The 25,007-nt window shown below is 38.6% G+C and overlaps 1 protein-coding gene across 3 annotated transcripts in view; it reads right to left on the reverse strand.

Moving 5' to 3' along the window:
- EXOC6B (exocyst complex component 6B) overlaps positions 1-25,007 on the reverse strand; it is a gene marked incomplete at both ends in the record, with an annotated part of 525,714 nt that overhangs the window by 298,948 nt on the left and 201,759 nt on the right. For all 3 annotated transcript variants that reach the window (XM_080712088.1, XM_080712087.1, XM_080712086.1), the window contains one exon: positions 17,736-17,804. In XM_080712088.1, coding sequence (XP_080568214.1) covers positions 17,736-17,804 — 69 coding nt within the window. The remainder of the gene's footprint in view (positions 1-17,735; positions 17,805-25,007) is intronic.

Genomic DNA, 25,007 nt, shown 5'->3' on the forward strand with positions numbered 1-25,007 from the left:
GCCACCGATACCACATATGACCCCCCCTAAACAGAAACAAACTTAACCCAAACCATGGGATCCTGATGACAAAAGATTTTAATCGTCCCAACTGTTTGCAGGGGTTCGATGCTAGTACATATACATTGTAATGTATATAGTAAAGATTTAGCTTTAAATCTCTAGAAAATAAAACCATCTGCAAGGCATTGCAATCTTGGCAATCTTCTAAGAGAATTAAGACAACAACATTTTCAAAAGACACAGCCAGGCAGCCACCAACCTTTTCCCCCCAGTCAATTCTCCTCAGAGCATAATACATTAGAAAGTTCAGCAACACAAAGTAATCATTACAAATGGGTATTAAAGATGTACTGCTTCATTTCTTACTTGCCTGCGGTTTCACGAGTGACTAAATGTTCAAGATTAAATAGGAGTTCACACTGCTCTCATCTTTCCCAGTCTACTCTAAGCATGCAACTATCCTCACCTCGTTTCTCTGTAGCTGTAAAAGCTTAAAAACAAAACACAACAAAAAACAACGAAGCATCGCAACTTAGACTGTTTCAAAATAAAAAATTTGGCTGGGGGTGTAGCTCAGAGGTAGAGTGCCCGTGGGTTCAATCCCCAGTACCCCCTCTCCCATCCCCCCACAAAAAATGGTTTTCTCTTGAGCTGTGGCAGCTTTCGCAGCTAAGCTGTCTTGAGGGTTGTACTCGTGTATCTGCTAGCTGAAACGGAACAGGGCTTCAGGAGTACTATGTCCTTGGGAAGCAGAGGCAGCAGGATCGCAAGTTCGAGGCCCGCTTCAGGAAGTAGTCAGACTTTCAGCATCTAGTGAGACCCTGTTTCAGAACAAAAATTAAAAAAACTTTTCTCTTAGCCATAAGCTCTTTGACGCTGGAATTTTTGTTCCCTTCTCACTATTATCTTCATTCCTCTCACTTACAGACTGTTCTTTTTACTGGTCATATAGAAACTACCTTCTTCAGAGTTGAATGTATAATAATGTTCTGCACGAGGACAAAACTGTATTTTATCCTCATGACTCATCATATTGAATAACGGCATATAGTTCTACTCTTAAAAATGAAGATTTTCTTTACACTTTTAGTAATATAAAATGTCTAGCAGGCTTGATGGGATTATGTCATCAAGATTCCTGAGCGATATCCATCACTTTCACAAATGGCACCTTGTTCTAATGAATTTGAGTATCCAGAGACATCTACCAAGGTTCTAAATATATTCAGAAATTCTATACCAGTTGACAAGAATTGGTGGTATATTGAAGATGTACTGACCATTATCAAACTTGAAAGAAAAATTAAAGAGGGCTCAATAATCATGGCTGACATTCTCACAAAAAATATTAAGCCAGGCGTGGTGGCGCACGCTTGTAATACCAGTACTTGGGAGGCTGAGACAGGAGGATCACAGGTTCACAGCCAGCCTCAGCGGGTAGTGAGACTCTCAGCAACCTAGTGAGACCCCATTTCAAAATAAAAATAAAATAGGGCTGAGGATTAGCTCAGAGGTAGAATGTCCCTGGGGTCAATCTCCAGTAACCCCCCCAAAAGAGATAAACATATTAATAATAAAAATGACCAGGAAATTTCTTCACCATGAGAAAAGGAAAAGCACTTAAGGTTGATATACAATAATTCACATCTGATGAGCAGCAATATTCAATTAAATTTAATAATCTATTTTATCTGACCTAAGAGAGCAAAAATATTATATCTATATGCAATCAATATTAAAAATAATTGTAGTACTGGGGACTAAACCCAGGGACAGTATCTATGAGCTACATCCACAGCCCATTTCATTTGTTTATTTCTTTATTTATTTTTATGATACTAGGGATTGAACTCAGGGGCTTTCTACCTCTGAGCTACATTTCCAGACTTATTTATTTTCATTTTGAAACCGGGTCTCATTAGGTTGACAAGAGTCTCACTACTTCCTATGACTGTCCTTGAATCTGTGATCCTCCCTTCTCAGCCTCCCAAGTACTGGGATCATAAGTATGTGACACCACACCCACCTGGATTTTTATTTTGAAACAGGGTTTCACTAGATTGCAGAGAGCCTCTCTAAACTGCTCGGGCTGAAATCAAACATTTCTGTGACCCTCTTGCCTCAGCCTTCTGAGTACTGGGATTAAAAGAGTATATACCACCATGCCCAATAACAAAAATTGGTTTTTTTTATTTTTTATTTTGTGGTACTGGGGATGGAACCCAGGGGCATTCTACCTCTGAGCCACACCCCCAGCCCTATTTTTTTGTTCTTTTATTTTGAAACAGGGTCTTCCTGAGTTGCAGAACCCAGGGGCATTCTACCTCCAAGCTATACTCCAGCCCTATTTTTTATTCTTTTTTTCCTTGAAATAGGGTCTCACTGAGTTGCAAAGGGCCTCACTAATTAGCTGAGGCTATCTGCAACCAAGATCCTCTTGTCTCGGCCTCCCAAATGCTGGGAATACAAGTGTGTGCCACCACACGGAGCTAACAAAAATTATTAATAAAATATTGTACATTTCTTTTTTTAGGTGATCAGTCTTTGAAATCTGGTTTGAATCTTAAAGCATATTTCAATTCATACTATCTTCATTTCATGTGATCAAACACTCCATGTGGCTCTATAGGCCAAAATTGGCCAGCACAAGTCTAATCCAGAATAGAAATTCTGTCCAACGTACCAGGACTGCCCATGTGCCCTGCATACTCTAAGATGCAATAAGTATCGAATGGATGAAATGAACAAAGTGAGCGAAGCCACATGAAATCCTGCAGAAACAGAACAATGCAACATAAGCACATTAATGAGAAAACAAACCATCAAACAAGAAGGATGCAAGCAGAGTTCTCTGCATCAAGCATCTGTGGCCTGATTGTTATGAATTATTAGTATTATCATTCTCTTTCTGTGGTACTGGGGGTTGAACCTAGGGACATTCTACCTCTGCTACATCCTTCCTTGGCCTCATTTTACATTTTATTTTGACACAGGGTCTCACTAAGTTGCTGAGGACCTCACTAAGTGGTTGAGGCTGGCCACAAACCTGTGAGCCCCCAGTCTCAGCCTCCCACGTACTGGGATTATGTGTGCACCACCACCGCAGGCTAGCTGTTATTTTGTTATTGTAGCTTTTCAAATTGTCCAAACAGAAGATGAAGTATGAGCCATTGATGTGAGAAGAGACATTAAATAAAAGAATGACTGTGAAATATAACAATGCCTCACTAACCTTCAGTACCATTTTTCTATCAATGGGATGAACTCAAAGTATCTAATTCACTGGAACATACCACTATCCACAAAACTGAAGTAAAAAGCTGTTCCCAAAGCCCAGATTAGTATGAGACCTCCAGCTGAGAAAACAGCCTGCCCAGAACTCCATTTGCCAGTAGAGCAAAGAAAATGAAAAGAAAGACGGGGGAGGGAAGCATCTAACATACTTCTGCCCTGTTATTTCTACTCCCCACGATGACAAGACCTTTGCGAGCAGGCAAGGGAGTTGAGAAGAGAGAACTCAATCTCTGCAGTCCAGGCTGCTTCACATTTTTCAGAAATTACTGCATGTTCAAACAATGGGATATTTGTCAAAGTACAACTTGATCACCAGAATTCATCTGTTTTTCATAACCACATTTGACCTAAACTGTGCTGACTAAACAAGGTACCCTGTGTTTCACAGTCTGGAAAATGTGGCTCCCAACATCATTTTTAGACCGCACTAAAGCCTCTGGCCCCTAGACTACAGCCTTGGTAACTAAGTCCATTCAGATTAGGCCAACGATGATGTCTGCTGGCTTCCCTTGTTATATTAGCCATAGACTTTCATTTTCAACTCGTATTTTAGTTAAGTTCTCTTTTGTTATTGGGATCTATCAAGAGAGTTTAAAGGAGCTACAAATTTTAAAATATTTTTCCTTCTATATGGATATGTACATATATGAAAACTGCATTTATAAACACACATGCCCTTGTAATCATTTACATAAAAATAATTTCTGTTTTTAGGAAATATAAGAATATACCCAAAAGACCCTAGGTACTCTTTACTTAGCCCTGCATGCATTATAACTTGCTTTGTACAAACCAATTTATACATATAGTGGTTCTTCAGTATCCAGAGCACTGTTTTTAATAATGTTCAAGTTTGTTACATAAGCTGACACAGTATTTGCATATAACCCGCAAATATCCTTTTATACACTTTATATCATCACTAGATTACATATAATACTTAACGCAACATAAATAATTGCTATACTATGTTTTTTAGGGGAAAATGACATGGAAAATGTCTATACATGTACAATTAAGTTGAATATACAAATACATACACACAATCTGATAATCTTTTGGTTGAATCCACATATATGAAACCTATGGATATGAAAGGCCAAATGTATGTGTATTTTGAAACAATTTAAAAATATGTTGGATACATCAGATTTTCTTGCTCCTAAATACCTAATTGTGCATTTCCCAAGAGTAAGGACAATGCCTGTGTGACCACAGAAGAGTTACCAATATCAGGAATTTTAACACTTTCCAAAATTATTGCCCATATTCCAATTTTTTCTGCAAACAAAAAGGTTCTTTATTGCATATTTTTCTTCAAGTCAAGGAATCAATCTGGAATAGGGTCAGCAAGCCATGGCCAATGGACCAGACCTTTCTCAGTGTCTGTTGGGTAAAGAGTTATATTGAAATATGGCCACAGTTACTCATTTGCATACTATATCTGGCTATTCTTGAGCTGTTAAAGTAAAGCTGAGTGGTTCTAATAGAGACCCAACAGCCCAAAAAGCCTGAAATATTTACTATCAGAACCTTTACAGAAAATGTTTGTGAATCGCTGATCTAGGATAATGCACTGCATCTAGTTGTCATGTCTCTTGAGTTTCCTTTCATCTGAAGTAGTTCCTTGGTTTTCTTTATCTTTTATGGCTGATATTTTTGAAAATTATGCATCTTTCTTTTTAATATAATGTTCCCCATTACAGGTTTCTGTGGTGGTTTCTCATAAAATAGATTCCAATGGCACACTCCATACTGGAAGAGAACTATGAAAGTGATGCCCTATCAATTTCAGAGCATCACATTCTGAGTCACAAAATGCCCATCTGAGACTCGGTTTTGATGTCGATTTTGATCATCTGGTAAGAATGTGTGTACTTGCATATTTTAAGGACTTTGGGGGAAAGTGATGTGGTTTGCTATGTAGCCCAGGATAGAGGATGTCTTCCAATTCATGATCCTCCTACCTTAGTCTCCCAAGTAGCTAAAATTACAAGCATATACCATTGAAACTGGCTTAAGACTTTTCTTTCTTTCTTCCTCTCTCTCTCTCTCTCTCTCTCTCTCTCTCTCTCTCTCTCTCTCTCTCTCTCTTTTCTTTCTTTCTTCTTTCTTTTTATTTTCAGGTCCGGGGATGGAACCCAGGGGCATTCAACCTCCGAGCTATACCCCCTGCCCTATTTTTTTTTTGTTATTTTTTTTATTTTGAAACCAGGTCTCACTGAGTTGCAGAGGGCCTCACTTAGTAGCTGAAGGTGTTCACGAACCACAATCCTCTGGTCTCAGCCTCCCAAATGCTGGGATTACAAGCGTGCGCCACCACGCCCAGCTTTTTTTTTTTGGGGGGGGGGGCGCAACACTAGAGATTGAACCCAGGCCATTCTACCTCCAAGCTATACCTCCAACCATATTTTATTTTTTATTTTGAAACAGGACCTCATTAAGTTGCTGAGGGCCTCACTAAAGTAGCTGTGGCATGCTGCAAACCTGTAATCCCTCCTGCCTCAGCCTCCCAAGATTGGGATTACAAGCATATATTCAGGATTACTGGGTAATATGTGGAAAATGAATCTTTTCTTGTTTATTTTGTCAGAGTTTAAAAAGGAGTTGTCATATTATTGTGGTGTCTAATGCTGCTCAGGTGAGAGTATTGTTAAAAAACAAGTAATCACACTTGGAAAGGTCAGCGCTCAAAGTAAGCATTAAACACAAATGCATATCTTTGGGCATTCTATTGTACAACAAGGTAACACAGTTGATATTTTGCATATTTCAAAATAGCTAAGATTTTAAGTGTTCTCATCCCCCAAAATAATAAATATCTGTGGCACTATATAGACTAATTACCCTAAGTTGATCACTGTACAATGTATACATGTATCAAATACGGCACATTGCACCACATCATTATGCGTAACACTGTCAAGTAAAATAAAACTTAAAAATAAATTTCAGCAGAAAAATAAATAAAAACAAATGTAAGCATGTCTAAAATTTTTTTTAAACAGCTTGCTTTCCTTTTCTTCCCGCCTACCCTTGTTTTAGTCAAGGCCAAATGACACATATGCCCATGGGTAATAAGGTCACCAGGTTAAAAGAGCACTATGACAATTATAAGAAGTTAGATTACAGCTACTACAAACCAGGGCCCATTAGCCTATACTGCAGGAAAGTTATCACTATAAATGGCTTTTCCTGTGTCCTTATCAATGCAGTGCACAAAGTATCTCACCCTCAGCTTTTTCTCGATGATCTATGTGGTGTTTGCCTATCTAAGTCCACCAGGCCCTGGTGGGTCAGGGAAGCTGGGAGACATGAGATACGGCAGGAGCGATGAGGCAACCTGTTAAGTGTCAGAAACAGACTTGGGAGTTACCAAGTGTTTCAGAACAAAACTTTCCACATTAAAAAAAAAAAAAGAAACTCTAAAGAAAGTCCTTCAAATACATTCTTGTGACTCAGAAGTAAGTACTCGAGATCACCGTGCAAACAAACCAAAGAGCTTCTGCCTCTCTTCTAAGTTGTAAGTTGGCTTCTCAAGGTGCAATTTGGATTTATCTTAGCTATTGTGAGAAAGTAAGTAGATAGACATTTCGAGAGAAAAACAATTTTAAATGAAAACAAAAGAACAAAGGATCAAAAGAAACTGTGTCCAAGTATCACTTTCTGAAACATTAAACTCACCAAAAACTCTTAAAAGTAAATTTCAGCTGGGCATGGTGGCACACGCTGTAATCCCAGCATTTGGGAGGCTGAGACAGGAAGGTTGCACAGGTTCAAAGCCAGCCTCAGCTACTTAGGCCCTTTGCAACTCAGTGAGACCCTGTTTCAAAATAAAGAATAAAAAATAGGGCTGGAGGTATCACTTGGAGGTAGAATGCCCCTGGGTTACATCCCCAGTACCACACACACACAAAAAAAAAAATTCAACTATATAGGCATCTGTACCCTCATCATCTTTGTATCTTCCAGTGTATTAGAACTTTTTTTGACATCTTCTCAAAATATGCTTGTATATACTAATATGTACTACAAAAAGCCCAAGACAGAAATGTGGTACATCGAATATCAATGGCACTTAAAACATGGGACTTCTCCCTTTTTTTATCTTATTTATTTTTAATAGATCAATTGATGATACTAGTCTTCCCTACAAATACATCTCCAGAAACAACTTCTAGGAGGTGTCAGTCATTAAGCTATATGCCTCTGGCAACACTGCGGTTCTATATACATAATTTCCAATGCTCTCATTACTGTTAAAATAAAGTTCTGTCCCCTTCTTGGTGTAATATCATTTTTGGAAATATCAAATAAGAAAAAAATCATAAACTCTAAATGCCTAGAATTTTGCACATAGGCATTTCCCACTTGCTTTAAATTCCTAGCATAAAAATAGTAAGTGACCTTCCTTGTGTTTGTGGCTAAACCAATATTTTCATGTTCACTGAAGTGCCTTTGTGAAAAACAGAAAGGGTTCAAATAATGTAGTTTTGCTACAATATGTACAGTAAATATAAATCAGTATTTCCAACATCGAAAATAGAATCAGGATAATGTTTTTGTTTTTGTGGTACTGGGGATTGAACCCAGGGACATTCTATCTCTGAGCTAAAACTGAAGCCCTATTTATTTTTATTTTCAAACAGGGTTTCACTAGGTTGCTGAGGCTGTCCTCAAACCTGAGATCTTTCTGGGCTTAGCCTCCTGAGTAATAGGATTATAGGCATGAGCCACCACACCTAGCTAGGATTGTGTGTGTGTGTGTGTGTGTGTGTGTGTGTGTGTGTGTGTGTGTTTCTAGAGACTGAACCCAAGGTTATTCTACCTCTGAGTTACACCTCCACCTTCAGCCTTATTTTATTTTTTATTCTGAAACAGGGTCTCACTAAGTTGTGGAGGGCCTAAGTTGCTGAGACTGGCTGTGAACCTGTGATCCTCCTGTCTCAGCCTCCCAAGTCCTGGGATTACAAGTATACACCACCATACCTGGCAACGATAGTTCTATACACACACACACACACACACACACACACACACACACACATTATGGAAGCAGTATGAATTTTAATGAAAACTTAACTGCTCCATTTATTAGCACTCAAATCAATGCTTGGTGAAGAACAGTGGCAAAAACAAGCTGAGGCTGACATGTACTCTTTTTTTCATTTGCCAACTAACTGCCTTAATATCAAGACACAACTAAAGTGGCTTCACTAGTTTGTAAAGTGTCTCATTTTAAAAAACAATCACTATACTATCAGAAACACAATCAATCCTTCTGATTTACTTCAAATCCATGTTCTAATATAAATCCATATTCTAATACTTGAAGCTAAATGTATTTAGTTATTAAATAGCTACAGTGCTTTCTGATAAGAATGCAAGAAAAAGAGCCCTAAAATCTTCTCCTTGGTGCTGACTAAGGCTGCTGCTTCATGCTGATTCAGAATAAGAGCAGTCTATTTAATAAGGCGATTTCCCCATATCTGTCACATGAATAAGTCACTTAATGAATGTAGTTGAATTTGTGAAGCCAAACAGCAAAGTGTTACATAAAATCTGATATTATTGCAAATGGATAGAACCAACCCTTCAACTAGCACTACTCAAAATGAACATGAAGTCTAACTTCAGCTAACACTAATCATTTTTCCTTGATTAAAAACTCCAGCAGCTCCGATTATTTCCCAAGTGCCTAATGTAATAGTCAATTTCTATCAAAGTTCTTTAAGTAATTTTATTAAGAAATTCCCTTTAAACCTCAGAACACATGTCACTAAGAACTGCTTGCAACTGTTCCCGTTTTCGCTCTCCAAATCCTTCCCTCACTATTCTCTATAGTTACAGGAGCCTGGCTTTTATAGTTTCTTCCAGCTTCCAGTACAAAGCACACTGTTAGAAATCCTTGGACTGAGAGTAGAGGAAGCTTGTTCCAGGAAGATTCCTGCCTGCCCCACCCTCCATTGCTGCAATGGCCATGAGGGACTATGAAGAGACTGCGGGTAACTTCTAGATCTGCAGCTCATTCACTTCTAAATTTGAGGAAGTCCCTAGAAAGACATATTATCAAAAGCAAATAAGAAGTAAAAGATTCTGAAACTTGAGAAAAGTATTTAAGTTCAAGATCAATTACTAACCAACAGTTTTCATAATTATTTCTGAATCTCTGCTCTGATTCTTTCTAAATAAAAGCATTCAAGAGACAAAACTCTTAGTTTAGCTACAGAGACTAACTTATTCCTAACAAAAGAACAGGCCATCCACTTGCCATGCATAATGGCTGCCCAGGGAATCAAAATTTGTCACAGAAATAAGGTCACTCTGAAATATGCTTTTATATTTAGATTTTTGGCAAGGCTTCCAAGTTTAAGAAAAACACAAGATGGTAGAGAGTTTTTAGAAGACTTTTAACAGAGAATACTCAAGAGGAATTGGGGTAAACTCTTCTGGGGCATGGGTCCAGTCAACAGATACCTGAAACCTGACTCCACCTATACCTTCCATTTCTGGGTCTATGCATAAGATTCAAGGACTTGGGGGAAACTCTGAAATTCTCATCAGAATATTACATGTACATGTGCACAATTCATCTGGGTAAAGCGTTCATAGCTTTCATTAAGTCCTCAGAAGCCCCTTGCCCAAGAAAATTTAAAAGAAATAATGCATTTGCTAGAGAATCTGTGATCATTTCAGCTCTCTATCCTGAGAAAGCTTGGGGATTTTTGTTTGTTTGTGTTTGGTTTTGGGGTGTTTCCTCCCAATACTGGGAATCAAGCCCAGGGCTTTGTCCATGCTGGGCAAGTGCTCTACTTCAAGCTGCATCCCCAACATGAAGCATTTGTCGTGATAAGTTCCCTGCACAACATTCTACATTCCCTTATGTCTTCAGCTCTTAGTCTCCTTGAGTGATTGGAGGAATATTAGATAAAATTGAGGTATTTGTGATTTATGCAATACTAAGTGGTAGCTATTTACTAAATGAATAAATAAATAAAGTCCATACATTGCTATAATTGTCATCCTGGGACCCACGATGTCAAAAATCTTTAAACCTCTCATAAGAGCACAACACACATGGGAGGAAAATACACAAATCAAAGGTGTATGTTTGGGCAGCAAATTTTAATCTAGGAATCTAAATTGCTAATGAGTAGAGATATAGATCACTAGAGAGCAAGATAACAAAAAAGAGATGATCACAAATGAGAACTACAAACTAGAGGTATGGATATATATATTTTTTTATTTTATTTTTTATTTTTTTTTCCTTTTGGTGGTACTAGGAATAGAACTTTTCTACCTCCGGGCTACACTCCCAGACCTATTTTATATTTTATTTGTTAACAGTGTCTCTTAAACCAGCGAGGCAGGCTTCGAACCTGCACGATCCTCCTGTCATGGTTATATTCTTAACTTTGCCCCTCTCATCTGTTTTAATAACACCCACCCTGATTGTTATAGGGTATATATAGAAGAGTAAGTAAATAGTGAATTTGGAAAAGGCTCAGAAAGATGTTTCAGTGTGTAAGGGAGCTTAAAGTACACACAAATCTTTGTCCAAATTGAGTTGGGGTTGAAGCTTGGAGTCCATAAACATGGCAGATAACACTAGCTCAATAGGATTTTTAAAAGCCTGGAAGTCAGACTGGTTTCTGTCTTCATTAGACAGACAGTCCATCCATCTTTTTTTTAACTAACACCACACTTCATATAAGAGCCTCAGATTATTATTAGTAGTATTATTCATTCTTTCCTTAAGAGTAAAATTTTAGTTTATTTTTCCCTTTTTAAAAAATGTTGTTTGTTTAATGACTATAATATTATGCTTTATGCCCTGCCCCTTACCCTCCTATCTGTGTCTGTGGATATTCAACCATATAAATTATTTAAAACAATTCCAGCAAATATACCTACGTTTGCCCTGCACACTTCCATTGCATTATTATATCAAGAACGAAGTCTCAATTAACCACTATCTGACCTTTGTGCACTTTCTTCCCTCCCCCCCCCACCCACCAAAGTTTGCCCTTCCTGCCAAAGTTCAGCACTTCCTAGAAAAGTCTCACTGCCTGTTTGATATTGTACTTCACTTTAGTCACCAAAGGAAGAATTTACAGGTGCTTGGCCCCATCTATAAGACCATGACCGAAATCTGACCTCCTGTTACAATACGTGAACTCCTGCCCTACTGATAAGGCTGGCAGATATAAGTAGGATTTTTCAAATAATCCTTTGGGAATTTATAAGCAGCACGGCCATAAAAGGGGGGTGAATGGAAGGTCGGTTTCACTAAAAATAATAAATATTGCCATGTTTATTCAAAGTGTGCCTTGTTATCCTCCAGGCCAAAAGTTCAGATAAACACTATTGTAAATGACAAAATATTAGAACTTTTTGTTACTTATGTTATGATCCTTCCGCTGGACACCAATAGAACTGTTTTCCCTCGTGTAAGTCCCTGCCCTGATATTGTATAACACTGCCTGAGACTAGAAGACGGGATTCATTTGCAGGTCAAAAGGAGGGTGGTTATCTTTCAAAATCAAAAACAAATATTTATTGAGTATTATATACCATTAATACTACATGCTAAATGATGAGAAAAAATAAATATTCCACCTGCCCCACACAAGCTCACATATGAAGAAAAGGAACATATTTAGAATATGATGATATAATACAGCGAGCACTAATGCAAATATGCACTTGATCCTCTGCTAGAGTGAAGGGGAAGGGGCTCCACTGAGTTCAATCTGGAACATCAGGAAAATGAGAATCTATAAAATAAAAGGAAATGGGAGCAATAATTCAGACAGAAGGAGTAACATAAGGAAAGGATGAGAGGCATAAAACGACATGGGGCATTCAAAGAATCAAAAGCGTTTCAGTGTACTAGAGCTAGGCAGGAAGCAGCAAGAATGTGGACCTTCTAGACTTCTAGATACTCTATAACTCCTAAATTTTACTCTACAGATGGCCAATTAGAGAAATGTAAGCAGACAAAATGCATGCTCAATTTACATGTAGTAATAACAGTAGGACTTATAGTGAGAACTGAGTAAAGGGCTTAGGATACAAGGTAGGGAGATCAGGTAGTGAGATTGCTTTAATAATTTCTTTTTTTTTTTTTTTTGAGATACTGGGGATGGAACCCAGGGACGTTCTGCCTCTGAGCTACACCCCCAGCCCTACTTTTTATTCTTTATTTTGAAACAAGGTCTCACTGAGTTGCAAAGGGCCTCACTAAGTAGCTGAAGCTGGCTGTGAACAGTGATCCTCCTGTCTCAGCCTCCCAAATGCTGGGACTACAAGTGAATGCCACCACACCCGGTTTTGCTTTAATAATTCTGATAAGACTCTAAACTAGGACAATACTTTAGGAATACAGAGGCTGAGATGAAGTTTAACTATATTTGAGAGGTAACATTTATAAGAGTTGGAGGTCTGAATATGGTGCTGGAAAAAAAAAAATAAGAGTTTCGGTTTCTGCCTGGTGACTAAATCTATGATGCTATTATTACCTGAGACCCCTGGAAACTCAAAAGAAGCAGATTGGACAAGGGACTGGAAGGACAAAAGATACTGAGTTTTTTTTTTTTGAAGCATGCAGAGATATTAAATTTCTGCTGTCTGTGGAATCTCTAAAAGATTAGGTTCAATACATAGATTTGTTTTGTTTTGTTTTGTTGCTAGGGATTAAAACCATGCATCTAAGCATGTGCCGTACCACTGAGCTCTACTCACAGCTCCACTATATGTGTCGTGTGTGTGTGTGTGTGTGTGTGTGTGTGTGTGTGCGTGTGCGTGTAAAGCTCAAGGGAACATTGTAGAGTAAAAAATATAGCTTTTGAAGTAATTAGCACTTCAACCAGACACATGTTGGCACATGCCTATAATCCCAGCTACCCTGAAGGCTAAAACAGGAGAATCGCCAGGTCAAGACCCGCCTGGGAAACTAAACAAAATAGTGTCTCAACATTAAAAAAAAAAAAAAAATGCACAGGGCTGGGAATGTAGTGTAGTGTTAGAGTGCCCCCGAGTTCAATCCAAGAGAAAGAAAGAGAAGAACGTTACAAGTGCTTCATGAGAAGTAGATTATATCTCTTAAGAAAGGCAAGAAACAAAGAAAGGGGGCAAGGGTAGAACCCTGGGAACAGTGAGGGACACAAAGACGCAGCCCCACAGAGGCCAAAACAGGCAACAACTATCAGAAAGAAAAACATATCGTAGAGGAAGACAATGGGGATAAGAGTTAAAAGGCAAAAAGGATAAAGCCCAAGTCAAAAGGTCCAGTAAGATAGAGACTCAGGGCAGTAATATAAAGGAAGATGAGTAGACGGGTCGATGAGAAAGGAAGAGTGTAGAAGTAGAGGCACGCATTGGAAAAGAAAGACGTGGGAAAGATGATTTATTCCCGCCTCAGTCCTCTTTTCTCTAGCCTAACGCTAATATTAACTATGTTAGAAAGTAAGATAAATTCTACTCTAAGTATTTATATTAAGTAACACACTTAAATATCTTTGTTGTTACTATTATGAGGACCCATCCTTTACCATGGAATAATGCAAACTAGTGACTTGGGAATGAGGAAAAGCAGAGAAGTAACAAATTCTAGCCTCCAAACACTATGAAGTCAGCACTGTTGTACTTTTTTAAAACTAGAAAACACTATGAATAGGGGAAGAAGCCTGCTTCTGCCATGCAAACAATGCCTTACAAATTGTAGCTGAAGTTTTCTGAGTATCCAATATTTCAACAGTACAGAACACTAACACATAAACTTCACTTGTAAATGGCTAGTTTTAGGCCCATCTCCTTTCCTGGAGCTTACTGTTTCTAAAGAATTACCAGTATGTCTAGCTTCTACACAGTTTAAGACTTTCGAGACTAGAACTCCTGTGTACACATATATAATTCATGCCATATACACGTGCGCGCGCATGTGTGTGTGTGTGTGTGTGTGTGTGTGTGTGTGTGTGTGTGTGTGTTTTGCCAGGGATTGAACCCAGAGGCATTCTCGCTGAGAGCTACATCCCAGTTCTATTTTATTTTTTGTTATTTTTGAAATAGTCTCAGTAAGTTGCAGAGGACTTCGCTAAGTTGCCAAGGCTGTTCTTGAACCTGTGGTTCTTCTATCTCAGCTTTCCAGGTACTGCGATTACAGATACGCACCACCATGCCCAGCTCATTCCAAACCATCAACATCAAAGATAACATAACTCTCACCAGACGATCACTATTTATTAGATGCCAACTATTTGTCAAAGACTGAGTTGGGTACCACTCATTCAATGTCTCTAATTGCATTAATCAAGTTATTATGCCACTTCATATTTGAGAAACCTAGGGTAGATATACAGCCATTTAACTGTGCAATTAAAATTTTAATTTATAATTATTTAATTATCAAATAACCTCATGAATCACTGTTAGAATTCTCACCTGAAGCCAGGTCCAGTGACATACACTTATAATCTCAATACCTGTGAGGCTGAGACAGAAAGATAATAGGTTTGCGACCAGCCTCAGCAACTTAGCAAGGCCCTCTGCAACTTAGTGTGACCTTGTTTCAAAATAAAAAGATAAAATAGGGCTGGAGCATAAAACAGAGATAGAATTCCCTGGGGGTTCGATCCCTCATACCACACACACACACACACACACACACACACACACACACACACACACAGAGTTCTCACTTGAGGGAAACTTCTTATGCTTTCATATTATAAAATCTTAATAAAGTTTATAAGAACCAGCATACAAAAGGGATGCGTTACAGGGCTGCTACTGGATATAGTCATTCAAAGAATGTAACTTCTCCCCCAGTGTATTGAAATCATTCTAAGCATAAAGTCTTAACTTACTTAAGCATCCTTGCCTCTCCAATTCTATTTCAAACAGAAGAGAAATAGATTATTTATTGAAAATATCAATGAATAATAAGACTTGAGTCAGGAAAATATGAATTGAAAAATATTGAAGACAATATGAGAGGAATACTCTGACAGTGAGATAAACACGAGAGAGAGAGATCAACAAGTATGAACTTTACAAGATTAAAATGGACAGACTTGATTACACCAAAATTAAGGACTCTGTTCCTTGATAAAGCAGACAGCCTAGAATCTGAGGACACACTGGAAAAGCAGACATTTGCAACATTCTTAAGTGCCAATATTGATACTATGTAAGGAATTTCTGAAATTCTGCTTTCCTACAAAAATTTAAAAAGAGAGAGACAAGAAACACAACAGAGCCTGGCACGGTGGCACACACCTGTAATCCCAGTACTTGGGAGTTTGAGACAAGAGGATCACGGGTGCAAGACAGCCTCAGCAAGTAGTGAGACTCTCATCACCTGAGTGAGACCCTGTTTTAAAATAAAAATAAAATCGGGTTGGGAGTATAGCTCAGAGGTAGAATTCCCCTGGGTTCAATTCCCAGTAACTACACACACACACACACACACACACACACACACACACCATAAAAATAGGCATTAAATGGTAAGTACATCTATAAATAACAGCACAATTTTTACCAGTTATAAGAGATATGCAAATTAAATCAAAGAGATTCCATTCAATATCCATTAGGTTACCAAATATTTGAAATTAATGAAATTAAGTATCATACCTTTGATCAATTCTATCCTAAGTATAGAAACCATAGAAACTCACACAAATCCTTAAAGGATTTTGTTACAACAAAATGTGTAAACAACTAAAGTAATAAATAATTAAAAATAGCAAACGTTAACCATCAATTAGCTATCATACATTATTGTCAGGAAATGAGCCAAACTATAATAAAACAGATACTTAAAATAGTGCTAAACCAAAAATACAAAAAAATACAACTAAATCCATAGCATAACACCACTTAAATAAATTAAAAACACATATATATACAAAATTATTAGACATTTTTCAAGTACACATACACATCTATGACCATATATTCAACATATTAGTATATTTGAAGAAGAGATAAGTAGGGTTATGTATAGGAAATAAATGAGCAAAATGTAATAAAATTTGAGAAACTTATATAAGATTATAATCGTGTTTCATAACCTAGGATATATTTGATTTATCTAATTCACCATACCTGAAATTGGAAAAAAAAATTGTGTACTTATTTTAAATGCCTTGTTACCACTCATTCCATACCTGGCTTCATCTTCATATACTAAGGAAAGATAGATGAATAGAAAAGAAAGAAGAGAGAAGAGGTAGAGATAAGAGAAGAAGAAACAGTGGGAGGGAACAGGGTGGAGGAACGAGGCCAGTAGGTCTTTTCTCAAACTAATGGAGATTATCACAAAATATTTCAGGCCATTAAATTCCATTGAGCAGTGTTCCAGAATATCTAGATTAATGATTAGGTGACATTTTGATAAATAAATGAAGAAAATGGATTGGGCAGTAAGACTTACTCAAACATTAAAAATGACCTAATAGAAAATTTGCTAAACTTTGCTATAAAAATATTGAAAATAAACATCTCTCATCAATTTATCTTTCTTGATGCTACAACTTTGGGTTGTTTTTTTTTTTACTCACTTTGTGTTTATCTGTGTATCTGCATTTAAATATACTACCAAGATGGAGAAGGGGGCCATTTCTTAGAATTTTATTGACACTCATATATTTTCTCCTCAGAAACTTTGTTTTTTCAAAAGTACAAAAGGAATAACTAGCATCAGGAATAAAAATGTAAATGGTTTTAACAATATTGTTTAATGTGTCAGGCAGGCTATTGTAATTTCAAAAAAAAAAAAAAATATATATATATATATATCTCAGGTCTGGGGATGGAAGCTAGGGACATCTGACCTTTGAGTTATACCCTCTGTCTTATTTTTTATTCTTATTTTTGAAAGAGGGTCTCACTAAGTAGCTGAGGCTGTCCACGAACTATGATCCTTTGTTTGTTTGTTTGTTTGTTTGTTTTTGGTGGTACTGAGTGTGGAACCCAGAGGCTTTCTACTTCCGGGCTATACTCCCAGACCTACTTTATACTTTATTTGGAAACAGGGTCTCACTAAGTTGCCAAGAGCCTCACTAAGTAGCTGAGGCTGGGTTCGAACCCGTGCGATCCTCCTGTCTCAGCCTCCCAGGCGCAGGGATTACAAGCGTGCGCCACCACGCCCGGTGCAAATAACTATATTATTAAACTTAAAACAGAATATGAATATATGTGTGACTATTTCTAGACTGAGTCCACTAGTTTGTTGATGACTAGTAGAAATGCCGCTAGCTATAGCGTATTACATGACAAAGATAGACAAAAGCTTCAGGTAGCAAGAACAGAGTCGATTATTTTTTAATTAATAGTCCTTGAAACACTTCTACTTTCTCATTCTTCATGCCTTATAATAAACAGAAAAACTACCAAAAAATAAAAGGCAGAACAAGATAAAGACTTACCAGGACAGAGTATATGTGTAGACATCGATAAACAGGAGAGAAGTCCACCAAATCTTGGGCCCCAGGTACCTATGAATACAAGATTATCACACACAAAAATAAACAAAGCTATTAAGAATGACTACAGGCATTTTTACTATTCAAATGTTCAAAACTAAAAAAGGCCAGCTAAGTGAGAAATACAAAACAAAGTAAGTGCCCCCTACATTTAGTTCTGCCAACCTAGTCATGAGATTAATGAGCAGTGAAGATATATTCAATGGAGGCCAAAGAAGAGAAACAAAAGGTATTGGTCCTGCATTGACTATAGGAATACATCTCGAGCCATGGGCCGCTAAAGGGAAAGTAGACTGTGATGGCCTGATATTTTTTTCTTCTAAGATATATAGTAGTTGACATTTAAAAACAACAGTTTCGGTGGTCAAAAACAAAACTTGCCACACAAGATGAATCAACTGGCCTGCCATCAACTTCTAGAGGGCACAAGAATTAGTGATACATAAGTCATTGTGCAATTAAATTATAAAAATATGCTAGGAAATAGGTTCATGATGGGCGTGGTGGTGCACACTTGTAATCCCAGTACTTGGGAGGCTGAGACAGAAGAATCGCGGTTCGCAGACAGCCTCAGCTACTTAGTGAGGCCCTCCATGACTCAGTGAGACCCTGTTTTAAAATAAGGAATAAAAAAGCAGGGCTGGGTGTAGCTCGGAGGTAGAATGCCCTGGGTTCCATTCCCAGTACTGCAAACAAAAAGTAAAATCATGAATGGAAAAGCCAAACCTAGAAGTAGTATCCGTAGACTATACTGCAAATAATGTATACTGGTTAATCCTAGATACCCATAGGAAAAGGAAAAGGAAAAGCTCAGGGGAACACTGGAGTCATGTCTCAGTGCTAAAGGAATTTTCTATGTGACCTGACAAGGACTAAGCCATAATTTACTTGGACCTAGATTTCCGAAACTGAAAAGGGAAGCTATCTGTTGATATATAGGGATGCAACAAGAATAAAAGGAAATGCTGAAGGAAAATGCTAAACAAAACAACATGAAACAGCCGGGTGTGGTGGCGCACACTTGTAATCCCAGCGCTTGGGAGGCTGAGACAGGAGGACTGCAAAGGTTCAAAGCCAGCCTCAGCTACTGAGTGAGGCTCTCAGCAACTTAGTGAGTCCCTAATTCCAAATAAAGTATAAAATAAGTCTAGGAGTATAGCCCAGAGGTAGAAAAGCCCCTGGGTTCCACTCCCAGTACCACCAAAAAAAAAAAAAAAAAAAGAAACAAACAAAAAGGAAACGAAAAATATGAAAAGAAATCATCAAAATGAAGACGTGGCTGCAGTTTGCACAGGATCCCAGCTGTATGGCTCTCCAAACACAAGCAGGAGGCACCTCTTGACTGAGTTAGGCCACTCATGACTATAAGTTGAGTCCCCCTTATTTTATAAAGTAAACCTCATTTCTCTTTGGGGGTGACAGATTCTTGAACAAAGATGCTTTTCTTAATGATATCAACTTATTTTCCAATTCACTAGCACAATACTTACTTTCTTTACCCTCTGAAACCATCACAAACTAGCAAGATCCAGTTTGAAAATAAAAAAGGCTGGGTGTGTGGCTCTGAGGTAGAATGGCCCTGGGTTCAATCCCCAGTACCAAAAAGGGAGAGGAGTGAGCACACCTTTCTTAAGAAAGAAAGGAGCCGGGCTTGGTGGCGCACACTTGTAATCCCAGCACTTGGGAGGCTGAGACAGGAGGATCGCAGGTTCGAAGCCAGCCTCAGCTACTGAGTGAGGCTCTCAGCAACTTAGTGAGACCCTGTTTCCAAATAAAATATAAAAATAGGTCTGGGAGTATAGCCCAGAGGTAGAAAGCCTCTGGGTTCCACTCCCAGTACTACAGAAGGAAAGAAAGAAAGAAGGAAAGAAGGAAGGAAGGAAAGAAAGAAAGAAAGAAAGAAAGAAAGAAAGAAAGAAAGAGAAAGAGAAAGGAAGGAAGGAAGGAAAAAAGAAAGAAAGGAAGGAATGAACGAAGGAAGGCAGGAAGGAAGAAAGAAAGAAACTAATGAGCTAATATTGGTTTATCTGTGCAAACTAAAAAAAAAAAAAAAAAAAAAAAAAAGGTATACCTGGAGAGAGATGACAAAAGGCTTTTCTCCCATCACCAGCACATATTTAGAATCAAATCTATTCTCTGAGAGGCCATCTGCTCTAAGTATTGCCTCTACTTCTTAGTCTCTGGAACCACCCTCCTGCTAAAGTCTTCCCAAGTACATGGCCACTGGTTTTGAAAGCTGTATCAAGAATCTAGGCAAAAAATGAACGTGCCAAACAGGACATGGGTCCCGGTCTTTGCCTCAGTCTTTCCCTCTGCTCCCAAAGAGCCTCGTATTTAGAAATGCTTTTCCTCTAAGCTCCCCTCTGTGAGGAACCTAGGGACAGTGCTGTGAGGACCCAGAAGGGCGCTGTGAGGATGAAGGTATGTCAAGTATGCTCTGACTCATGTTGCTTTGAGCTCCCTGGGTTTTCTCTGCTTCCACTAATGAAAAAGAATCACATCTACAGAAAGGCAGAAGGAGAAGGGCAGCATGCGCCCTGCGTGCAGGAATGCTGCAGGTTTGCAAGGAGGAGGAACCAAGTTTCCAAAATCTAAGTGAGGGGGGTGAGTTAGGATAGGAAAAATAAAAACTCATAGGTAAACAAAGGAGACAAATTGGAAAGGAAGCAGAAATTAGAGTTTTAAAATCTAGCAACTTCATAATCTTCATCCTCACACACCCTTAATCATAATGGCCCCTTCCCCTACCTGAGATTCCAGAGACTAGAAAAGGAGGGATTATAAGGAAGGCCAAGCTCAGGGACCACCCCCACCTCCACCCATCCAGGCAGGGGACCTGAGGGTTCTCAGGAAGTCCAGCCCTCCACCCTGCTGGGCGCCCCTAACCATGGCCTCATAGGGGTCTCCTATAAAATAAGAACTGTGAGGCCCAAAGGCACTCTCTCCCTCTTGAGCTGGCCCGCCTTCTCCCTTGAATGTGTACCCCCCAATTTCCTAAGTAAACCTCTGTGTTTGTCTCTGACTGGTGCTGTTTGAAAGTCTTTTCTACCAAGGACCCCATCGAACCTGAGTTCCTGAAGTGAGGAAGGGACTGGTCACCCCTGACAGGGGGACAGACAAGAGTACCAGAACAAAAGGCAGGTTTTCCTGACTCTCAGCAATAGGGCCACATTTTCGTCCCTATTTAAAATGCTAATAACTCTCTGTCAAAGCTGTCTCCCCCCCCCCCCCCCACAGGTTTAGGTTTCAGTAGGGAGGGATCCAAGGACACTTTCCTAAGCTAACAATGACTGTATCTAACAAAAGCCATGACTCCTTCTTTATCAGCTCCATCTAATTTTTCCTTTCCAAAGTAAACAACACAGCTGGTGCATTTTACACATGTCCAAATTTGACAAATCATTATTGACTGAGACTATAACTGATAAGAGATAACTTTGTGGTAGGACGTTGTCATTTCCTCTCGTAAGGGCTTTCTTTCTGAGACACAGAAACATGATTAAAATAGTTAAACATTTCCTCTGCCTGGCAGTCAGGAACTCAAGACATTAAGATACTGGAGTCTGTATTTTTCTAGAAGTTCAAATAGATCTATGAAGATACCAACAGTAGCCACAAACATTCTACTCAAGATTATCCTGCTTTTTTAACTAGTTGTTTTTCTTAAGAATCCACAAGAAACCATTTCATCACCAAGGACAGCAGCTGCCTGATCCCCTCTATAGTTTCTGAGTGGAGAGCATCAGTACATTTTGTCAGTGCCAAACTGAATTTTCAGGAGGCTCAAACAGTAAGATTTTATATTTCCAACTAAGATCTGTGCCTCAGAGCACATATATTTTTTTTTAAATAGCAGATACATAATAAGCTAATAAAAGAATTTGGGGGTGACTGACCTACAATGTCCTATAGTAAATATGGAGGCAATGACTACGTTCTTTTTTTTCCCCCGCTGCGGTACTGCGGATGGAACTCAGGGGCATCCTACCTCCAAGCTCCACCCCAGCCCTGTTTTTTATTCTTTATTTATGAAACAGGGTCTCCTTAGTTGCAGAGGGCCTCACTAAGTAGCTGAGGCTGGGTGCAAACCTGTGAACCTCCAGTTTCAGCCTCCCAGCTGCTGGGATTACAAGCGTGCGCCCCCACGCCCGGCTTCAACTACTACATTCCCACATTCTTCTGTAACTTCACACGCACATCGCCACCGCACATTCTGTACCCACTAGGTACCAACACGTATGCTCATCTCTGCTTCCGTACAATGGCTCTTACATCTGCATGATAGATATTAACAGCTTCAGTCAAAGCAATATTTTCTACTTTTGTCTATGGAATATTTGTTAAATATGGAATATTTATTAAATAGCATTTAAATATCATAAATAAGCCAGCTACCATGTGAAACCACTATATAGATAACCCCAAATTCTGGAAGCCAGGCATGGTGGCACATGCTGGTAGTACTTGGGAGGCTGAGACAGGAGGATCACAGGTTCAAGACTAGCCTCAGCAACTTAGCAACACTCAACAACCTAAGGAGATCCTGTCTTTAAACAAAACATAGAAAAATGCCTTGGGGGTATCGCTCACAGGTACAATGCCCCTGGGTTCGATCCCCAGTACCACCAAAATAAATTAAAAAAACAAAAGTTTGGAGACAGAGGAATACATTTAAAAAACAAAAGTTTGCAGATAGAGGAACCTACAAAGTAAGGAAAGCAAATTTATAAACAGAATAAATAAAGATACCCTAAAAATGGTCTTAGGAGCCTTTCTGCAAACAATATTCATTGAAGAAGCTATAAAGACTCAGAGCAGACATGGGAATCATGAGGTGGTTAGGAAGAACATGAACAATTCTGATCATGAAAATTCTTACAAAACATCAGGATCTGATTTTTATAGTATCACTTTCATCTTCTCTAATTCATCTTGGTTTTGGTAAAAGAAGGTCTCTGGGCTGGGTGTGGGAATACACTTGTAATCCCAGTACTCGGGAGGCTAAGACAGGAGGGTAACAGTTTCAAGACCAGCCCCAGAAATTTAGGGAGGCCTTCCACAACTCAGTGGAAATATTATTTCCAAATAAAAAATAAAATAGGTTTGGGGGTATATCTTGGAGGTAGAATTCCCCTAGACACAAAATAATAAGTAAATAAATAAATAAAATTTTTAAAAAGGTTTGAATATGGAGCAAAAGTGACTACATTTCATAAAGCCTAAGAAAAGGATATGTGTGTGTGAGTGTGTGTGTGTGTGTGTGTGTGTGTGTGTGTGTGTGTGTGCGCGCATGTGTATTTTGTACTGGGTATTGAATCCAGAGGCATTTTACCTCTGAGCAACACCCTCAGCCCTATTTTATTATTTTTTTTTTATTTAGAAACATGGTCTCACTAAGTTGCAGAGGGCCTTACTAAACTGCTGAGGCTGGCCTCAAAACTGAGATCCTCCTGTCTCAGCCTTCCAAGTACTAGGATTACAAGCACTGTGCCACCATGCCCAGCTAGGAAAATGTTTTGACACATTAGAATAAAAAAGAAAATTTTGATTTCAAAATAAGTGATAGCATTCAAGTTTTAACAGATATATCCACTTAATATTTTTATAAGCCTTCCCTTCCCCCAAGAAAGAGTCAAAGTTAGTAGCCTTTTCTACTAACTATCTTAAAGACTCAAGACAGAAGGCCAGGGGGAAAAATAATTATCTGCAGGTCATGACTTGATAAATGTACCTGCTTTACTGTTGGGTAAGCACACCTTTAGAAAAGAGGAACAGGACGCAAGGAAGCAGTGCCTGCCTCCCTCCACTTAAGAAGAGTAGCAAATGTCCTATGAGAGACTCAGCCACTAGGCTGGGAGACTGCATGAAAACACAAGTACATTAGTGCACTCTAGCCGAGCTGCTCACACATCTGTCCCAGACACACTCATACAAAAATGCTATCCCTCTCACTCTCATACACAGACCTCCTTTACTGTTCTCTTAAGGGCCCTTTCAAAGTAGATGGGTCGTCCAAAAGGAATATGATGGAGGCCTGCGAGGAATGTAAATGTGTTTCTCACTAATTGTTTGACTGAGCCATTCCCCACCTTGGAAACGTTTCGGATTACCACTTTACACAGAACAGCTTCTCAGTATTAGGAAGTGAATGCGGAAACTTAGTGCTTGTTTCTGAGAATTAGCTGGGTCTCAAGTCATTAAAGTACCAGGCATTTTTCTACAGGCAGCAAACAACAAATGACTGGCTGAAGTGGCAAGGCCTGTGCAGGCATTCGGAGGATCAATTGTGACTGCCCATATTATGTCTGGAAGCCAGGAAAAACCTGGCAAACATTTTTCACCAGGGAGCTTTACTGAACTACTTTGCTTCCAAAAATTCAGAGAAGGGTAGAACTCACGTGCACATAAGCCTTCATGGAGCTGGACTAAACACGGTGGACACGCCAGCAAACTAGAAGGCCTATGATTCTAAAGTAAGGAGGATTTACAAACATATAAAGAAGGTCTAAGTCGCTGAGCATGTAAAAGTACCCTGATCAGATCTCTATTCTAAAAAGTAGAGAATTTTGCTAAAGAGCCCCTCACAAATTATTAGGATTATTTCTGAGAAATCCCTAAAGAAATTACCACTTAATTTACTCAAATGTTTGCACTAAGTAGAAGAAATTTAAAAATAAAAGGAAATCACCACTTTTTTCTTACTGAGACACTACAAAACACTTATGACTAAAATCAAAGGAAAGTCCCTCTAAAAATCTCTGCTTAAAGCTAAAAACTAGTGAGATTAAAAAGTCAACTGGTCTTTATTTAACCAGGATCCATAATATGTTAAGACACTCTAAACTATTAGGCAAAAAAGGCAATTTAACACTAAATATGATATTAAATATAAAAGGTGTGAGGAGAGCAAAATTAGGTGGAAGAAATATGTTACAATATTATAAGAGCAAATAACCCTAGTATATAAATTTTTTAAAAAATTGCCGGGCCTGGTGGCGCGCACTTGTAATCCCTGTGCTTGGGAGTTAAAGACAGGAGGATCTGCAGGTTCAAAGCCAGCCTCACTGGCTTAAGAGACTATGTTTCCAAATAAAAATACAAAATAGGTCTGGGAGTGTAGACCGGAGGTAGAAGGGTTCCATCCCCAGTACCACACACACAAAAAAAAATTTGTAAAAATTGAAGAAAACAAAATCATTAGAAAAGTGATCAAAA

Source organism: Muscardinus avellanarius (genome assembly GCF_963383645.1).
Source record: "Muscardinus avellanarius genome assembly, chromosome: 15".
NCBI classification, from domain to species: Eukaryota; Metazoa; Chordata; class Mammalia; order Rodentia; family Gliridae; genus Muscardinus; species Muscardinus avellanarius.